The sequence below is a fragment of the Leishmania donovani genome, chromosome 36 (genome assembly GCF_000227135.1).
Source record: "Leishmania donovani BPK282A1 complete genome, chromosome 36".
Lineage (NCBI taxonomy): Eukaryota > Euglenozoa > Kinetoplastea > Trypanosomatida > Trypanosomatidae > Leishmania > Leishmania donovani.
This window is the reverse complement of record NC_018263.1, coordinates 2,613,308-2,629,110: the sequence shown is the minus strand read 5'-3', so window position 1 is coordinate 2,629,110 and position 15,803 is coordinate 2,613,308. Positions and strand designations below refer to the sequence as shown.

The 15,803-nt window shown below is 59.7% G+C and overlaps 5 protein-coding genes across 5 annotated transcripts; all 5 read left to right on the top strand.

Moving 5' to 3' along the window:
* Positions 1 to 858: 858 nt before the first annotated feature.
* LDBPK_367050 (hypothetical protein, conserved) lies at positions 859 to 1,680 on the top strand (the record flags this gene model as incomplete). Its single annotated transcript, XM_003865768.1, has 1 exon — positions 859 to 1,680. One exon carries the CDS (start codon positions 859 to 861, stop codon positions 1,678 to 1,680), a length of 822 nt encoding a protein of 273 aa, XP_003865816.1.
* Positions 1,681 to 2,427: 747 nt separating this feature from the next.
* Positions 2,428 to 6,513, top strand: LDBPK_367040 (hypothetical protein, conserved; the record flags this gene model as incomplete). Its single annotated transcript, XM_003865767.1, has 1 exon — positions 2,428 to 6,513. The coding sequence occupies one exon, from the start codon at positions 2,428 to 2,430 to the stop codon at positions 6,511 to 6,513; it is 4,086 nt and encodes a 1,361-aa protein (XP_003865815.1).
* Positions 6,514 to 8,053: 1,540 nt separating this feature from the next.
* On the top strand, positions 8,054 to 8,668 carry LDBPK_367030 (mitochondrial carrier protein, putative; the record flags this gene model as incomplete). Its single annotated transcript, XM_003865766.1, has 1 exon — positions 8,054 to 8,668. One exon carries the CDS (start codon positions 8,054 to 8,056, stop codon positions 8,666 to 8,668), a length of 615 nt encoding a protein of 204 aa, XP_003865814.1.
* Positions 8,669 to 10,536: 1,868 nt separating this feature from the next.
* LDBPK_367020 (replication factor C, subunit 5, putative) lies at positions 10,537 to 11,592 on the top strand (the record flags this gene model as incomplete). Its single annotated transcript, XM_003865765.1, has 1 exon — positions 10,537 to 11,592. The coding sequence occupies one exon, from the start codon at positions 10,537 to 10,539 to the stop codon at positions 11,590 to 11,592; it is 1,056 nt and encodes a 351-aa protein (XP_003865813.1).
* Positions 11,593 to 13,344: 1,752 nt separating this feature from the next.
* On the top strand, positions 13,345 to 14,766 carry LDBPK_367010 (hypothetical protein, conserved; the record flags this gene model as incomplete). Its single annotated transcript, XM_003865764.1, has 1 exon — positions 13,345 to 14,766. The coding sequence occupies one exon, from the start codon at positions 13,345 to 13,347 to the stop codon at positions 14,764 to 14,766; it is 1,422 nt and encodes a 473-aa protein (XP_003865812.1).
* Between the last annotated feature and the right edge of the window lie 1,037 nt (positions 14,767 to 15,803).

Here is a 15,803-nt window from a genome sequence, read left to right as displayed (position 1 = left end):
CTGAGCTACCCCCCAGACAGAGTGAGTGAGAGAGAGGTGCGCCAGGTGGCGACCAGCACAGCGGGAGCGACCCGTGAGGCGACCTGGGGGGTGGGTGGGTGGGTGGGCGGGCTTGGGGCTGAGGCAGAGACCGTGCTCGGGTGGCCGCGTCGGCGCAGGGCGCTGTGTGGGGCGCCCGCGTGTCTAGCGCTGCTCGGCACCACGCGATGGGTTGTAGGGAAGTCATGTCGAGATGAGCTTAGATCATTCTCGGTGGAGGGTTTGACGAGTTGGCGAACAGAAAAGACTGAGCCAGGGTCTACTCGATGCGTGCGCTTCCGGAGTGGAAGCGATTGCCTTTTTGCCCAGCCCTCAAGGATGACATCAAAGTCACAGAGATGCTCACAAATATGCGTGCCTGTCGGAACGTGTCTGTGTGTCTTACGTGTGTGCGGCGGAGGCGTAGATGAAGTGCAGAGCAGAGCTGCATTAAAGCAAGATATGCAGCCACAGTCGTCCATTTTAGATGTTCTAATCTGCTAGCAGCTGGACACTTGCCTCACGGCGGTGAGTCGCCAGGCGCGCGCAGCCCCTGCCTGCTCTCTGTTTCCGCCTTTCTGCCGTGCTTGCGCGAAGGCGGGCGGCCTAGACGACGCCACGGCCTCTCTCTGGATATCTCGCAATGGCGTTGTTGGCTAGATGGCAACGGAATCGGTGCGAGGTTGTCCGCAGACAGCATCGGTTTCGTCCTCTTTTCTCTGTCCATATACTCGGAAGCTGGCCCTTGTCTCTTCTGTAGGTGTCCGTTTTGCGACGCTCAACAACCCGTGCGCTCACACAGACCCCCATCCCCCACAGAGTGAGAGAGGCGCCGCAATCATGGCATCCAGCTCCCCCACTTCTTCCTTGCCGTCGTTGGCCGCGCACTTCCCGGAGCGCACGGGTGGCCCGGCGTGGAGGCCGCAGGCCTCTGCGGATACCACTTGGACGCTTCACGGCCTCCTCCTGACCGACCTCTGGGAAGAGCCGCTGCACACGCGCAGCCGCACGCGCGATCGCCTCGGCTATATCGACTTTGGCATGGTGATACCACCCATCCGTGCCTTCCTGTACTCAATGCTTATACCGTACGCCTGCTATCCTATTGCGCTGGTGCACCTTTATGGGTTTTACCGCTGCACTCGGACAATGGTGTTTCCCAAGTACTACAAGCGGCAGCGCTACTCTGATCGCGTCATGTACGGTGTTCAGAAGCGCGTGTACGACACGCGGCAGAAACGTATTTTGGAGTCGCAAGTCGATGACGTTCAGGAGATTCAGCATGCGCTGGAGGTGGTGGGCGCAGCACGTAACCAGTTCGTGGATGACCCGCACCGCAAGGGCACGGCCTACTTCGTAGTGGAGCAGAAAATCATGAAGGCGGAGGCCATCTTCACCGGTGAGAACTGGGCCTGGGCCTTTATCTCGGACACCTGTCGCTACGTCACGCCAATGCTCTTCGCATATCTGTTCCACCCGTCATGCAAGCGCTTGACAGTGGATTTGCGGCTGTGGAGGCAGGGCCGTCTACATTGGCGGCAGGCGCGCCACCCCGTTCTTAATTTCTTCAAGACTTACAACGAGTACAATCAGGCGATGCGGCGCATCAACGTTACGAAGCCTGCGCCGAAGGGTGCCCAGCCGTGGAGTCGCAATCTCTGAGCTAGCTGCTGAGGCATGGGCCGTTTCTTCGGCTTCATGTTACGGCGCATCTTGCAGGAAGCCCGCTACCGGTTTCTTTCCTCTTTGTCGCCTGTCCGCCTGTTCTCGAAAAAATGCACGTGGCCCCTTCGAGCGTGTACCTGGCGCTCATGCGCAGCGTGACGGCACGCGTGCACGCGTGCGCATATGCATGTGCCGATATTGTCTTCGTTTTTGTGTTTGTGGACCATGTAAAGACGTGTGCGCGCGTCTGCAGGTGTACGGAGGCGGGAGCCCAAGAAAGAAGAAGGCCAAAACCAAGTAGAGGCTCGCCGGGCCCTGTCAACTACGCCAGACGCAAACACGCGCGCGCACGCCAACACAGTCAACGTCTTACCTGCGGCCATCATGAAGGCGGACAGCGCCGCTCGTGCGACCCCGCTGCACAGGTTCTCATCTTATCCATTCGTGCGTACCTGCTCCCTCTTTTCTCTCCCCCTGAACGCACCCATCCCTTCTCTTGCTTCGCTCTTCCACCCCGCGTGCCCTGTCGCCGAACTCTCATCATAATTGTGCCGCGCCGGCCACCATCGTCGCTGCACTGTGCTGTTGCGGTTGTGTTTCTCCTCTTGGCTTCGCACTGCGTACTGGAGGGAAGAAAACGCTGTACTCGTGTGTCTGTGGCCACCGTTCTCTCCACCCTAGTAGCCGCACCCACACCCAGCCTACGCGCACGTACTTTCAGGGGTGGGGGGACGCACTGGGCATATGAGCGTCGAGGACGACTACCGCGCCTCTATCGCGCAGGCACGCGAGGAGGATCGCAACAGTCGTGAATGCCGTCGCAAGCTGCGCAACGAATACCAAGATGACCTCCTCAAAACGCGCATCGCGCATGCCCGCAGTTGCTTTCTGAGAGACGTTCGCTTCCACAGTGATCGCCGCTCCACCGCGGAGGAGAGGGTGATGCTCACGCTTCGAAGCACTGCAGCCTGCTGGTCGAAGGTGTGCGAGCGCTCCATTACCCGCCAGCTCGATATCGAGTCTGCCAAGAAACAGAAACAGTTGCGCGACGTCGCCTTCCTTGAACGCATGCATCAGCGAGAGGTGGATGAGCAGCGCAGCGTGGAGGAGACCGATCAGGCACGATGGGTGGACTTGAACGCGCGGTACGCCGCTCAGCTGCTTGCCGACCGAAACGCTGCGGTGCAGGCAACATTGGAAGACATGATGGGACACGCTGCGCAGTGCTTGAGTGAACTAGAGGAGAACCACCTCGACCACGCAGGCACAACGCTGCTCGCAGCGTTTTCGGTGGAGGCGACGCTGCGGCGGCTGAGCTCGGCCGACGACGTCGCTGTTTCAGCCGTGCGGGAGGCGTTTCACCACATCTTCCACGGCAGCCCGTATGCTCAGTCGAGCCCCGCATTTCTTGCTCTGCTAGAGTTCTGTTACGGGCAGCAGCAACCCAAGCCACCGCTGGCGCAGGTGCATTGTCTGTGCTCGGTGCCCATCTTGGTAGTAGATGGCCCCAAGTACAGCGGCAAGAGTCTCTTGACCAACTTTTTGAAGTCGAAATACCGCCTCCTGTGCATCTCAGACGAGACGCTGGTGCAGCGCGCCCTGCAAGTCGCCTCTTCAGACGTGATGGAGAAAGAGGAGGAAGGCGCCGATGACTGGGCTGAACTCGGGCGCTGCCTGCAAGAGACGCTTTTGGACGGCGGCGCCGTGAGCGTGGAGCTCATGATGGATCTGCTGTGTCTGCAGCTGACGGAGCTGCGAAACGCACGTGAGGCTTTGCCATATGACGCCGTTCTACTCGAGGGTGTTGTCCGCTCCGTCGACGCTTACAAGATGCTGGCGCAGCGACTCAGCAATCCGCTGCTGCACCCGTACCTCAAGGTTGCGCAGCGATGGGGCCTGTCATTGACTGCTCTAGTCGGTGGCGGCGGCAGCGCGGCAGACGAGGAGGCGACGGCAGGGGATCTTCCTCTCCTTTTGCGTCTGCCCGATCATCCCTCTTCGGAGTACGACATGCCCGCGAAGCCGGAGCCAAAGGCGCGGCCCCTCAAGAAGGTGGATCTCGCCGCCCTTCCCCCTGCGGAGCTACCGGAGGTGGAGAACACGGAGGCCGCCCAAGAGGCGGAGCGCGCGTTTGTGGCGCGGGCTGAACGTGAGCTCGCCTCCCTCCCTACGGTGCTCTCCGGTGTGCTGCACATCAGCTGTGCCCCGGAGGAGGTGTTTCACCGCTTTGCAGGGCTGCGCACGGACTGCGAGACAGGCGCGAGGTACCACCTCACCTACAATCCACCGCCCCAAGAGCGGCTGCCCTACATGATGCCGCTGTGTCGCCTCGATACGTCGTCGGTGGAGCTGCATGAAGCTGTCTTTCACCACATGGAGGGGTGGGGTGCCACACGCCGATGGTTGGCGCAGCAGTCAGAGCGGCCCACCTTTGCCCGGGTCTACGAACTGGCGGGCGACGGCCCAGCCGACGGCGTGCAAAAGGAGGCGCTGGAGGCGGTGGATCAAATCATCTCCCACTTTCGCATTAGCCGACAGCTGCTCCACGAGCACGACGCTTCCGCTGCTCGGCTGAGCGAGTTGGAGACGACGTGGCAGTTGCAGAAGGCTGCCCGGGAAGCGGAGCGGCTGCGGCTCATTGAGCTCTACACCGAGAAAGGCGCCCCGATCCCGCCAGCCCTCCAAGCCACCGTGGCGAAGACGTCCGGCTCGTCGGCGACCACGCTGAGCGCCGCTGCAGCGGGCGTCATCTTAAAGGCTCTGGCAAATTTCACGGACCTCTACGAGGGCTCCTACGCCGGCACCTGGAGCAGCATGACGCACCTGGTGCAGCTCTTTCTCCGCTACTACACGAGCGTAGAGTCGCAAATGGCTTTATACTGGAAGCGACCGGACGACAAGCAGGCCATCCTGAACCGCTTCCAGCGGTGCTTCGACTCGCTGCCGGCCTCCATGCGTGTACCGCCAGCGTGCAAGGCGGAGCTGCATCTCTCCCTAGACGCGCTGGACGAGGCACTGCACAGGTGCATCGCCTTACGCGACGGCGAGGCGAGGGGCTTGCTTGACACCTTGACCAGCGCGGCAAGCTTCATGGGGGGCTGGCAGACGCTTGTGTGTCAGGCATTCACCCGCCTCTTACAGGCCGAGGCGGATCGATACTTCTTCGCGATGCACCTTTTCTCCTTCTTTCTCGGCGCTGTCACAGGTGAGCCTCTGGGGTTCGACGATGTCGAGGTGGACATACCGCTGACGTCGATGAACACCCCAGACCGGCCGACGCAATCGACCAGCGCCGCCGGGGACACTTCGCCGTCGGTTTCGCCGGGCGTAAAATCAACCAAGGAGAAGCGAGTGACGTCAACGAAGAAGTCGCATAAGGTAGCCGACGAGCCGAATGAGAAGATCGCTGAGGACCAGCTTGCGGAGGTGGCGCAGGGGGTGCTGAACGGCTTCTCCTCTATCACGGATAAGCTGAAGGCCGTCGTGGATGCGCATGGGAAGACGCCAAAGCGCGCCGGCAGTGGCGTCAGTGGCGGCAGCGGCAGCGCGGTCAACAGCCCTGCACCACCCACCTCCATCTTCGCCATCGCCGCAGCCAAGTGTTACGGCTTCATGGAAGCGGAAAGGGTCGCCGCCACCTCGCGGGTGGCGGCGATTCACTCTTGTGGGCAAATGTTGCTGAAGGAGGCGGAGGCGCACGCAAAGAAGATGCGCACACGAATGGAGGCGAGCCTCTTAGACGTGATGGCACGAGAGGCCGCTGCCGCAAACACGGCCGTGTACGTTTTGCGTGAGTGTGTGGAGGCGGAGAAAAAGAGCCCCGCGATGCACCTGGGCTGCACCACCTTTGCTGTGCTCGGAGAGAGGCCTCCGTGTGCTTCAAAGAACGCTGGCAGCACCGCCGAAGCGGTGGGCTGCACGTCGCCAATGCCAACGAAGATCGGCTCCACAAGTGAGGAGCGCCGCAGCTTCCTCACAGACGTGCCGCTCTTTGCCAAGCTGACGGATCCGCAGCTCATGGTTCACCCCGGGCTGACGGCGGTGCGACTCCTCGAGCTCGCCCAGCAGTTCCGCTGCGTCGCGCCCGACTACCAGCTGAGCCACTTCGACTTTATGCTTTTCGTAGAGGACGACGACTACGCTGAGGCCGCGGTTATCGGTCTGGACACGGCGCACATGACACGAAAGACTCGCGAGGAGCTCTTTAGCACCTTCGATTCACAGCGCACCGGTTTTGTAGACTGGCGTGATGTCATTGTGCACTTACTCTTCTGGGTCACACCGGCCACTACGGCAAGGACGCCGACATCCGCCACGGCGCAGCGAGGCATTCGCGAGATGTCGCTGCAGGACCTGCTGAAGACGCGTGCTGCCCTCGGGGTTTGCGGGCTCACCGAGGAGCAGTTCTTCGAAAAGTCGTTCTTCTTGGACCACTACCTCGATGAAGCGCTTGTGGAGGCCTACATGCGCATTCTGTGGTGCACGTTCCACGACGCCGCCAACCAGATTCTTCAACCGCACATACTGCTCGGCTTCTTGTGTGCCGACCCGCAGCCGATCCGTGGCGCTCAAAAGGCTTTCCATGTTCTCTCCGCACCCGGCGCAGAGGGCCGCGTCTCCTTGGATGAGATGGACGCTCTGTGCCACCTCAAGGCGACAAATGCGCGTCTGATGGACCAACCAGACCCCTGTAGCAAAATGAATTTGCGGCTTCTCTTCGGCACCGCAGCGACGTGCTCCTTCGAGGAGGTCTGCGCCTCGCCAATGGGGCGCAAAATGCTCAACCATGCGGACCTCTTCCGCCGCCGGCAATTCCTCAAGCGCAAGTAGCGGATCACCACCGCCGTTGGGGCGCATGTAGGCGCACGGTAGCATCGCCACTGTTGTTCCTCCCTATCCCTGCGGTTGCTGTGCGTCGTGACACGCAGTGCGAGCAACAGCGACGAGAGAACAATGAGAGCCGAAACGGCACTGCTGGACAACGTGTTCAGCGTACCTGCCGTTTTCGCCGGTTTCTTTGGCACTCGCCTCTCCGCGCCCCGACCCTTTGCCCCCACCCCCTCACTGAGTCAAGCACGTGGGAAGAGCATTACCTACACGCACGCAGAGTTTGTGGCGCTCTTTGCTGTGGATGTTCTGCCCTCCTACCCTCTTCTCGCTTCCTCGGCCTCTTCAAGATATGCTGCGCTCTCTTCGGAGGTGTGTGCCTCTCTCCACCGCGACCACTCATCATCCCCATCGTGGTAGCCTCTCCCCCTCCCCCGCACCCGCAACACCCTTGCCCTTTCCTCGACACTGTCAACACAAGCGCTTTTGACATTGCCTGACTTCCTTTCCGTTCGTACTCCTTTCATGTACAGTAGTTCTCATGACGGATCGAATGACCGTGGCGCGTCGGGAGGAGCGATTTGCTGTGACGCGCGTGCGTGGGTAGTTCGGTTTCGATGTCGATGTTACTCAACAACAAAAGAATAAAACACATGTGGGTGAACTCAGCAGCGCAAAAGGGAAGCATAGGTGTCGTCGATCAGTGATGCTGCGGTGAAAGCAACGGGTGCCGTCTCTCTCTCTCTCTCGATCTCGATCTCGCTCACGCACTCTCGCTTTTTTTTTGTGGCCACGCCCGAAGGTATGCTGCTGGCGTCCGATGTAGCGCGTGGAGGCTCTGTGCGGCGGCGGCTACACGTTTTCGACGGCATGCAAGCTAGAAAGCATTTGACTGTTGCGGTGCCATCTCCCTTCCCTACAATTTCTCAACTCCTCCTTGTATCACCTTCCGCACCTCTGCTTTCACATGAATCGTCGTGGCTTACCGGAGGTGCGGCTGCTCCATCGGCGGCGCTCATTCGTGCACCGCTGATTTCCGCGCGAACTTCACAGGCTAAGTCACGCTGACGCAGTCTTTATCCTCTTTCTCTTCATCTGCTCTTGTCATCTCTCACCCGGCGCACCGAGTCGCTGCCCGTGCGTATGCGCTCGTACTGCTCCTCCGCTTGTACTGGGTGCTCCGCGCAGCGCTGTCTAACAAGACACTTTGCACGGCTGTGATTGCGCGTCTTTCATCGCGATGGCGGCCGCGTCGGCGGCCTCGCCGTCTCACGGTGACCTTTCCAAAGACCACCTGTTCATCCTCTGTCGTTTCGTGGGAGGCACCGTGGGCGGAGTGATGCAGGCAGCCTCCAGCCACCCCTTCGACGCGATCAAGTTCCGCGTACAGAACGGCATCTTCCCCTCCATCTCTTCCTGCGTGTGGAACACGTAGAAGGACGAGGGCATCCGCGGCTTCTACAGCGGCGTCACACCGCAACTCCTTTTCTGCGGCTTTCAAAACGCTGCGCTCTTCAGCCTCAGCCAGACTATGAACAGCCTGATGGCCTTGCCGGAGCAGGGCCCACACACCCCGCCGCCGCTGTGGTGCACCGCCGTCGCGGCCCAGCTCACCACACCTCTTTATGTGCTGACTGTGGCGCCTGTGGAGAAAGTGAAGGTTCAGTTGCAGATGCTCGGCCAGGGTGGCAAGGAGTCTTCCACGGTGGCTGGGCCTGTTTCGTGCCTGCTTCACATCATTCGAGTGGAGGGCTACCGAGGCATCTTCTCCGGCTACACCCCGACACTAATGTCTCATCTGATTGGCCTGCCGTTTTACTTTATGGGATGCCAGACGGCGCGGACCACGCTGCTCGACACACCGCTTGCCTCGATGGCAGCCGGCCGCGAGGTGGTGGTGCCGATGCTGAGCGGTATGGTCGCCGGCATGTGCTTCTGGACGAGCAACTACCCGTGCGACTTTCTCAAGACCTGCGTGCAGGCCTCCAAGAAGAAGGTGTCCATTTCCGACATCATCTGCACAACGTACGCGGCCGGTGGGGTGAGTGCCTTCTACAGGGGCTACACAGCATGTTTTCTACGTTCCCTCCCAGCGAACGCCTCGGGGTGGCTGGGCATCGAGCTGGTCACCACCTTTATCATCGGGCGCGGCTGTTAGACGGGCGTGGCCCAGGTGTGCCTCTAGGGGTGCGTAGTGCTCTATATGCGCATGCATGTGTGAGTGCTGAGTCCCAGAGTACAGCGGGTAGGGGTGAGGGCACGGCGGGCGAGACACTGATAGGGAAGAGGAAATGCATCGAAAAAGAGTGTGGTAAGTGAGCACGAATCGATGGGTGAAGCCTCACCTCCGCTGTCGGCGGAGGCAAGCCCGACCAAACACATAGCATGTGCATCAAAAGTTGCTCTCTCGCCATCCCCCTCTCTTATTCGGTCTCCGCGTCAGCGCCAGCGCCACCCCCCTCCTCCCCCTTCACCCCCTGACCCCACCGCTCACCCCGTATCGTTCCCCCAACAACTTGACAACGCCTCTGACTAGCGCGTCGCAACTCGCTGTCGCTCTAAACCCCTCTTTCAGTTCCTCTTTCCCCTTTTTTGCCACTCACATCAGTGGACCCGTGTGCGTGCCTGTGGACGTGCGTTTCTTCGAGCGCCCCTTCCGCTTGACATTCCCACGCCTGTCAGAGGCGTGCAGACTCAGGAGAAGGTGGAACGCCCCTGCTGCCAGAGACTCATGGCGGCGTCCCACCTGTCGCGGCACATGCGAGCAAGCCCTGCAGACCCCCTCCCCCTCCCCCCGTATGTCCCCGCGAACGCACAGCTGCATGTGGTGGTGGCAGGCTCAAAAGTACCCCCACGGCGTGGGGGTGGAGGTGAGAGCGATTCAGCGGTGCTGATATGTCGGCGTTGATGTCGTGGATGGCGCTGCGTTGCAGCGAGCTGCGGCCGTGGGCACGCTTGTGCCATGCCTAGGATAGAAGGCAAGCGTGCCCGCGTGGCTCGCACGTACCTCCTTGGGCCGCCTCACTGGCCGCTGGTGTGATGGGAGCCTGAGCTACCCCCCAGACAGAGTGAGTGAGAGAGAGGTGCGCCAGGTGGCGACCAGCACAGCGGGAGCGACCCGTGAGGCGACCTGGGGGGTGGGTGGGTGGGTGGGCGGGCTTGGGGCTGAGGCAGAGACCGTGCTCGGGTGGCCGCGTCGGCGCAGGGTGCTGTGTGGGGCGCCCGCATGTCTAGCGCTGCTCGGCACCACGCGATGGGTCTGTGGCAGGGCGGCTGTAGCGTGGAGTGGAGCTCATGTTGCGTGCCGGAGCATGGACGCGCTGGAACGATGAAAGCCTTTTTTGTTCTCCGTGTGCTCTTTGCTTTTGTTTCTCACGGCTCCTTCGCTTCCTATCGCCGAGGCGCGAGTGTGCGCTGCCCACGTTGGCCCCTCTCTGCAGAGAAGGGAGGCTGTTTTGTTATTCTTTCATGGTGTATGCTTGACGACTTTCAGTGAGGCTCATCCGCGCGCCACGAATGAAAGCGGCGAGGCGAAAGCAAATACGAGTACAAGAGGCGTTGGCGGTATCTCTGTCTTTCAGTGGCGTAGTCGCCTCAAAACGGCTTGGCGTAGGCAAGAGTGAGCGACGCCGAAGAGTAGCCTCATTTTGCCATGAATGGCTTTTCAGCGACCGTGTCGTGGAAGGGCTGCTTCATCCAAGGCGTGAGCAAGTGGGTTGCTTTCTATCTGCCTCCACGCCCCTCCCTCCTCTAATGCTGGCGCTGCGTGAGCGATAGCTCGGAATTACTGCGACGCGCGCATTTCACACGTGGCTCCCGCTCTACTCGTGGCTGCTGCACAGTGGCGCACACATTGAAGAGAAAAGCCCACAGAATATCTCGACAGACTCTCTCATAGAGGGAGCACACGGAACAGACAGTGCGGCGGCGTTTTTTATATTTCGATCCTCTGCGGCTCGCACTCTAACGTGTCTTTAAACCTTTCCGGGCACCTCTGCGCTCGTGAGAGTGTGCGCTGCATCAGCCATGCTGTGGGTAGATCGGTATCGACCAAAGACTCTCAAGGATGTAGAGCTGTACCCGGAGCTCAAGGGGGTGCTGACCCGCCTTTCCAAGGCGCAAGATGTTCCGCACCTCCTCTTCTACGGTCCGTCTGGCAGCGGTAAGAAGACGCGTGCCATGGCCATGCTACATGAAATCTACGGCCCTAGCGTCTATTCGGTACGTCTGGAGCACAAGAGCGTGCAGGTGTCTGACAGCAAGGTCGTGGACATCGCTACCCTTAGCTCACCTCATCACATCGATATCAACCCGTCTGACGCCGGCAACTATGATCGCGCCATCGTCATGCAGATGATCCGCGAGATCGCGCAGACGGTACCTCTGCACACCACGGCCAGCAACCGAAAGAACGTGCCATATAAGGTGGTGGTGCTTAACGAAGTGGATAAGATGAGCCGCAGTGCCCAACATGCGCTTCGCCGAACAATGGAGAAGTACATGAACACCTGCCGCCTCTTCCTCCTCTGCAACTCAACCTCGCGCCTTATCCCGCCGCTGCGGTCCCGCTGCCTCGGCATCCGCGTCGCCTCGCACTCGAAGGACAACCTGAAGCTGGCCGTGCAGCGCGTGTGCGAGGGCGAGGGCCGACCTCTTCCGTCGGCGGCGTTCTTGAATTCACTAGCTCTGCGCTCCGGCGGCAACCTGCGCCGCGGGCTGCTGATGCTGGAGGCATCCGCTATGGCGAAGGTGGATTGGAGCGGCAACGGTGCCGCTATACCGCAGGCAGACTGGAAGTTGTTTCTGGACGAAATCTCGCACGACATTGTGGCGGAGCAGACGCCGAAGAAGCTGCACGAGGTGCGCCTCAAGTTCTACGATCTTCTCGCCCAGTGTATCTCGGGTGAGACCATCCTAAAGACACTGGTGGATAGCTTGCTTACGGCTGTGGCGCCGGCCCTCCAGCACCCGCTGATCGAGCTCGCCGCTAAATACGACCACAACATGAAGCTTGGAACGAAGCCGATTTTGCATCTCGAGGCATTCGTGGCAGGTGTCATGAAGCTCATCAAGCAACAGTAGCGGAGATGAAGCTGGTACCGTGTGATGCATAGAACTCCTAAAAGGAAATGCCAAGACCGACAGTGTAAGGGTGATGCTGAGCTACATGATGGGCATAGAGAAGGGGTGGCGCCGGGAAGAACTCCCCCTTCGAAAAAAAAAAGAAGAAATGAGAACAGCATACCAACAGCGAAGATGCACTCTCGGGTACGCGATAACGCCACCGCAGCCAGATCTCGAACGCAGATGACACTGCACGGTTTCTTTGTGAACGATTTTGCTTATGTGCGCGCATGGATGGTAGGCGCCGAGGCTGTCTTTCCATCGAAGCAGCAGCTTGTGCCGCGGTTGATGAGCACTACTCATCTTCTCTCTTTCTTACCTTTCTACGCGTCTCACGTCGGTTCTGTTGCCTCTCTCTCCGGCTGCACGCTCCTCTCGCCCGCCTTTGTCTTCTGAGTGCGTGTGCATTGCGTAGGTCACTGCGTACGGAGAGGTCAGAATATCTTCTGTGTGTGTGCAACCCGATCTGATCTCGCACCCTTTCTAGAGGAGTTTGTACCATAAGGAGAGTACGACCGCCGCGGGAGTTATACCTCACCGTTGTCCTGCTTTCCTGAAACAACTGACCGGATGCTCTTCCGGGCCACAGCTCCGAGTTGTATGATGTTTCGACCCACGTTGCCGAGCATGATGATCTTCCGTCCGACGAGCGTGAACTTCGTTGCGCATTGGTTCTGCGGTCACAAGTTCCGTCATCGCTTCATGCGCGACAAGCGCTTCCATCCCTCGCACCAGGCCGCCTGTGACGCTCGCAATCGCTTCAGCAAGCGACGACACTTCAAGACAAACAGATGGAACTACACACAGGCGTACAAGGACATGCCGTAGCGTCTCTGCTGCGAAGGAGGGTCGCCCGCACGCGCGTGATCAGAGCGTCTTGGTGAGAACAAAAGCTCGAATAGCGCGTGCGCGCGTTTGTGTCTGTCTGTGCCTGTGTGCGGGGGGGGCGCGCCTTGGGTGCACACGTGGAGTTCTTCTGCACTGCTGCAGGACATGATTCTGAGGTTACGAAGCGCTCGGGGATCTGGTGGTGGTGGCAGCTGTGATGCTGTTGTCTTGTCCTTCTCTCACACGTGTTCTCTTCCTTCAGCTTGGCGAGTTGACGAAGGGGGAAAAAAAACGATGCGGCACGGATGTGTAGAATGCGAAGTGCTCGTGGAATCTTCTTCCTTCTTCGCGGCTGTTGTTTTTCAAAGGCGAAGATGTGACCATGCGGACGGACATGGATGCGTGCGCCTGCGTCGAGGCGCTTGCGAGCAATTTGAAGAGGCACGCAGCCATCGCCGGCACGTGGCGTGCGCTCGTCCTTCTCTCTTTTGCATGTACGCATGCTTTCATGGTCCGCGGCATCGCAGAAGGCGGCCCCCCTCCCCCTCCAGCTTTTATCCTTCGCTGCCTCCCTCCTCTGTCCCCTCTCGCTGAGTGTACTCTTGGCCACACCGCGAAAAAAAAAGGAACGGGCACACACCCATAGAAAAGCGCATTCATACCGACGGCGCCTCTGCCGTGACATCCGCGCTACACCAGTGATCGAAAGAAACCTCGATTGGCAGAAGCGGGCGGCGGGCGGGGGTATGCTTGTCAGCGAGTGTCCTGAGGCGCCAGCGAAGAACGTATTGGAGCGTCGACCCTGCGAAGGCAGTCACTCATTGATAGAGAAGCTTACACGCTTACGCTCTCGAAAACACACTTGTAAGCGCACAGTCGGCTATGGCGGATCTTCGTGACGAGCTGGACGCCACGGTGCTCTTCGGCTCCGGATATGTGTGCGTTGTTGGCCCGCCGAGCAGTGGCAAGACTACCCTCATCCTGGAGTATCTGGTGGCGCGTGAGCGACAGGCCGTCCACAGTGGCGACGGCGACGCGGCACCCTTCTGCATGGAGTATGTGAGTGCGCGCAGTGCGCCGCATGGGCTTCTGAGGCACTTGACACATCGCCTGCTTCCCAATGCCCGGCGACGGCGTCTCAGCTACGAGTGCAGCCCGTTGGAGTTCGGCGCGTCGCTCGTCGAGTGGGTGGAGGCGCACACAGGACAGTCGGAGCTGCACCTTGTCGTCGACGACGCCGACGCGTTGGAGTACAGTACAGAAGAGATGAATCTGTGGCTCTCACACTATTTGCGCACTCCTGCCGAGCAGCGTTGCATTGTTATTTTGTGGTTGATATCGGAGCTGCCGTTGCGCCTGTCTAACTGCTTCCGGTACCACTTCATTGCTCGACCGGAGGCGAAGAGCATCGTGCAGTGGCTGCGCCATCAGTTCGAAGAGCAGCGGCGACTCCTAGCTGGCCCCGAGTCGGAGGAGGACGACTCGGAACACACGGTGGACGCTGCCCTGACGACCACACTGAGTGCCGATGAAATGAACCGCGCCGTACTGGATGCGTTCACTTATTACGCGACGCATCAGCCTATGTGCTCTTCCGTTGTGAGCCGCGACGTTCGTCTGCTGGTTCAACGCGTGTACCAGATCCTCCCGCCGCTGTTGCTGGAGGTGGCGGCGGCCGCATCAGCGGTGCCAGGGAAGTCTGGAGAGGCGGCGGTATCTGCGTCCACCACTACCGACGCAGTCAAGAGGCTGAATGCACGCCACTTCGCCGCAGCCTGGAGCCAGTATCGGAGCGATGGTGGTGGTGGCAACTCATCGGCGATGGCTGTATCTGGCGCCGCGGCGTCCGCGCAGAGCACGCTCGTGATGGCCCTCAAGCGGCTGGGATATTCGGCGGTGCTCCTTGCCTTCGCCGCCTTCTACGGTGGGGCCGTGCCGAAACGCCAGCAGCACCAGGTGTTTGGTTGCATGGGGAGTGGCGAGCGCCAGCCGCCCCTGTATGAGGCGAAAGGTCAATCGCACAAAGCCGCCGTTCTCTCCGCCTCTGCCCACGTCGTGACGTTACGCCGACTTAGTTTTCTTTACGACGCGATGCTGAGAATGTGTACGCCGTACATTGACCCGCTCGAGTTTACAACGGCGGACGTGGCTCTGCAGTACGTGCAGGGCTTCGTCGCTTGGGGTTTGCTCACGCCAGTCGTCTCGCAGCGACACCGCTCTTACCACTGCTGGATCCCGGTAAGCACTGCCCAGCAGCTGGCGCGTGAACTCTCACTGAGCCTGTTTGACCTCATCCCCACCTGACGACTTGGAGTGGCATGTTTCTGCTGTTTCTTTCCTTACTTGCCTGCCGCGCTGCCATCCGTGCGGGTACGTCGGCTCCCTGAAAAGGGGAGCAGCTCACATCCCAGATGTTGTATTCGCGCACTGGTGCAACTCTCTCTCTCTGCTTCACACGCAGGCTAACGAAAAAGAAGCGTCTTAGCATGAGCACTGCTTAGTGCAGCTCCTTCCCTCTCCCTTCCTCCTTTCACCAAGCAGTGACTTTCATGGGATGCGGACGATATTAATGCGGCGCATGGCCTCGCGCGGTGCTCTCCGTTTCTGTTCCTTCTCTCGTTAACCTTCATGATGTCTCCTCGACGGAGCGTTGCCGATATGCGCGGATGCTTGATAGATTCTGTACCGCGCGCCGCCCCTTTGGGCACATGTGTGGTCTTGCTCATGGTGAAACATCTCACGCGGCGGCAACGCCTTCTCTCTGGCCTTGTGTCCTTCTATCTCGGTGTCTTTGGGTGTCTTCCGTTGCGTGCATGCCGACAGTATTTGAACACTTCTACTACAGCGCAACAAAGAGACAAGCACACACACACACACACACAACAAAAAGCGCATATTTATATATTTGCAGCCCCTTCCACACCCCGTAGCGTGTACCTCCTCCTCCTCTGCCTCTGTCCCACCTTCCCTCGTCATCACTGCGCTACATCATTTGCCGACGAAGCGCGCGGGAGAGAAGTGAGCGCATTATTTCTCCTATCACCATCTCCGCTGCATTCTTCCGGGAGTTTGTTGTGCTTCCGCCATTGCGCTACGCACCACCGAGCACCGACACGTTTTTATCACGTGCTGCACAAGAGCCACATACAGCTCACTCTTGTCTCCGCGACTGCGCGAGGGCCACTTTCTTCTTTCGCCAGCTCCCCTCCCCTTCCTTTTTTTTTTTTTCGCCTTTTGCTTTTATTTTCTTTGTGCCTCCCTCTGTTTGTTTCGTGGTTGCGCAGGTCTCGCCGTCCATCCGACGGATCTGTGTGTGCGCGCGCTCGTATCGCCTCTGTATT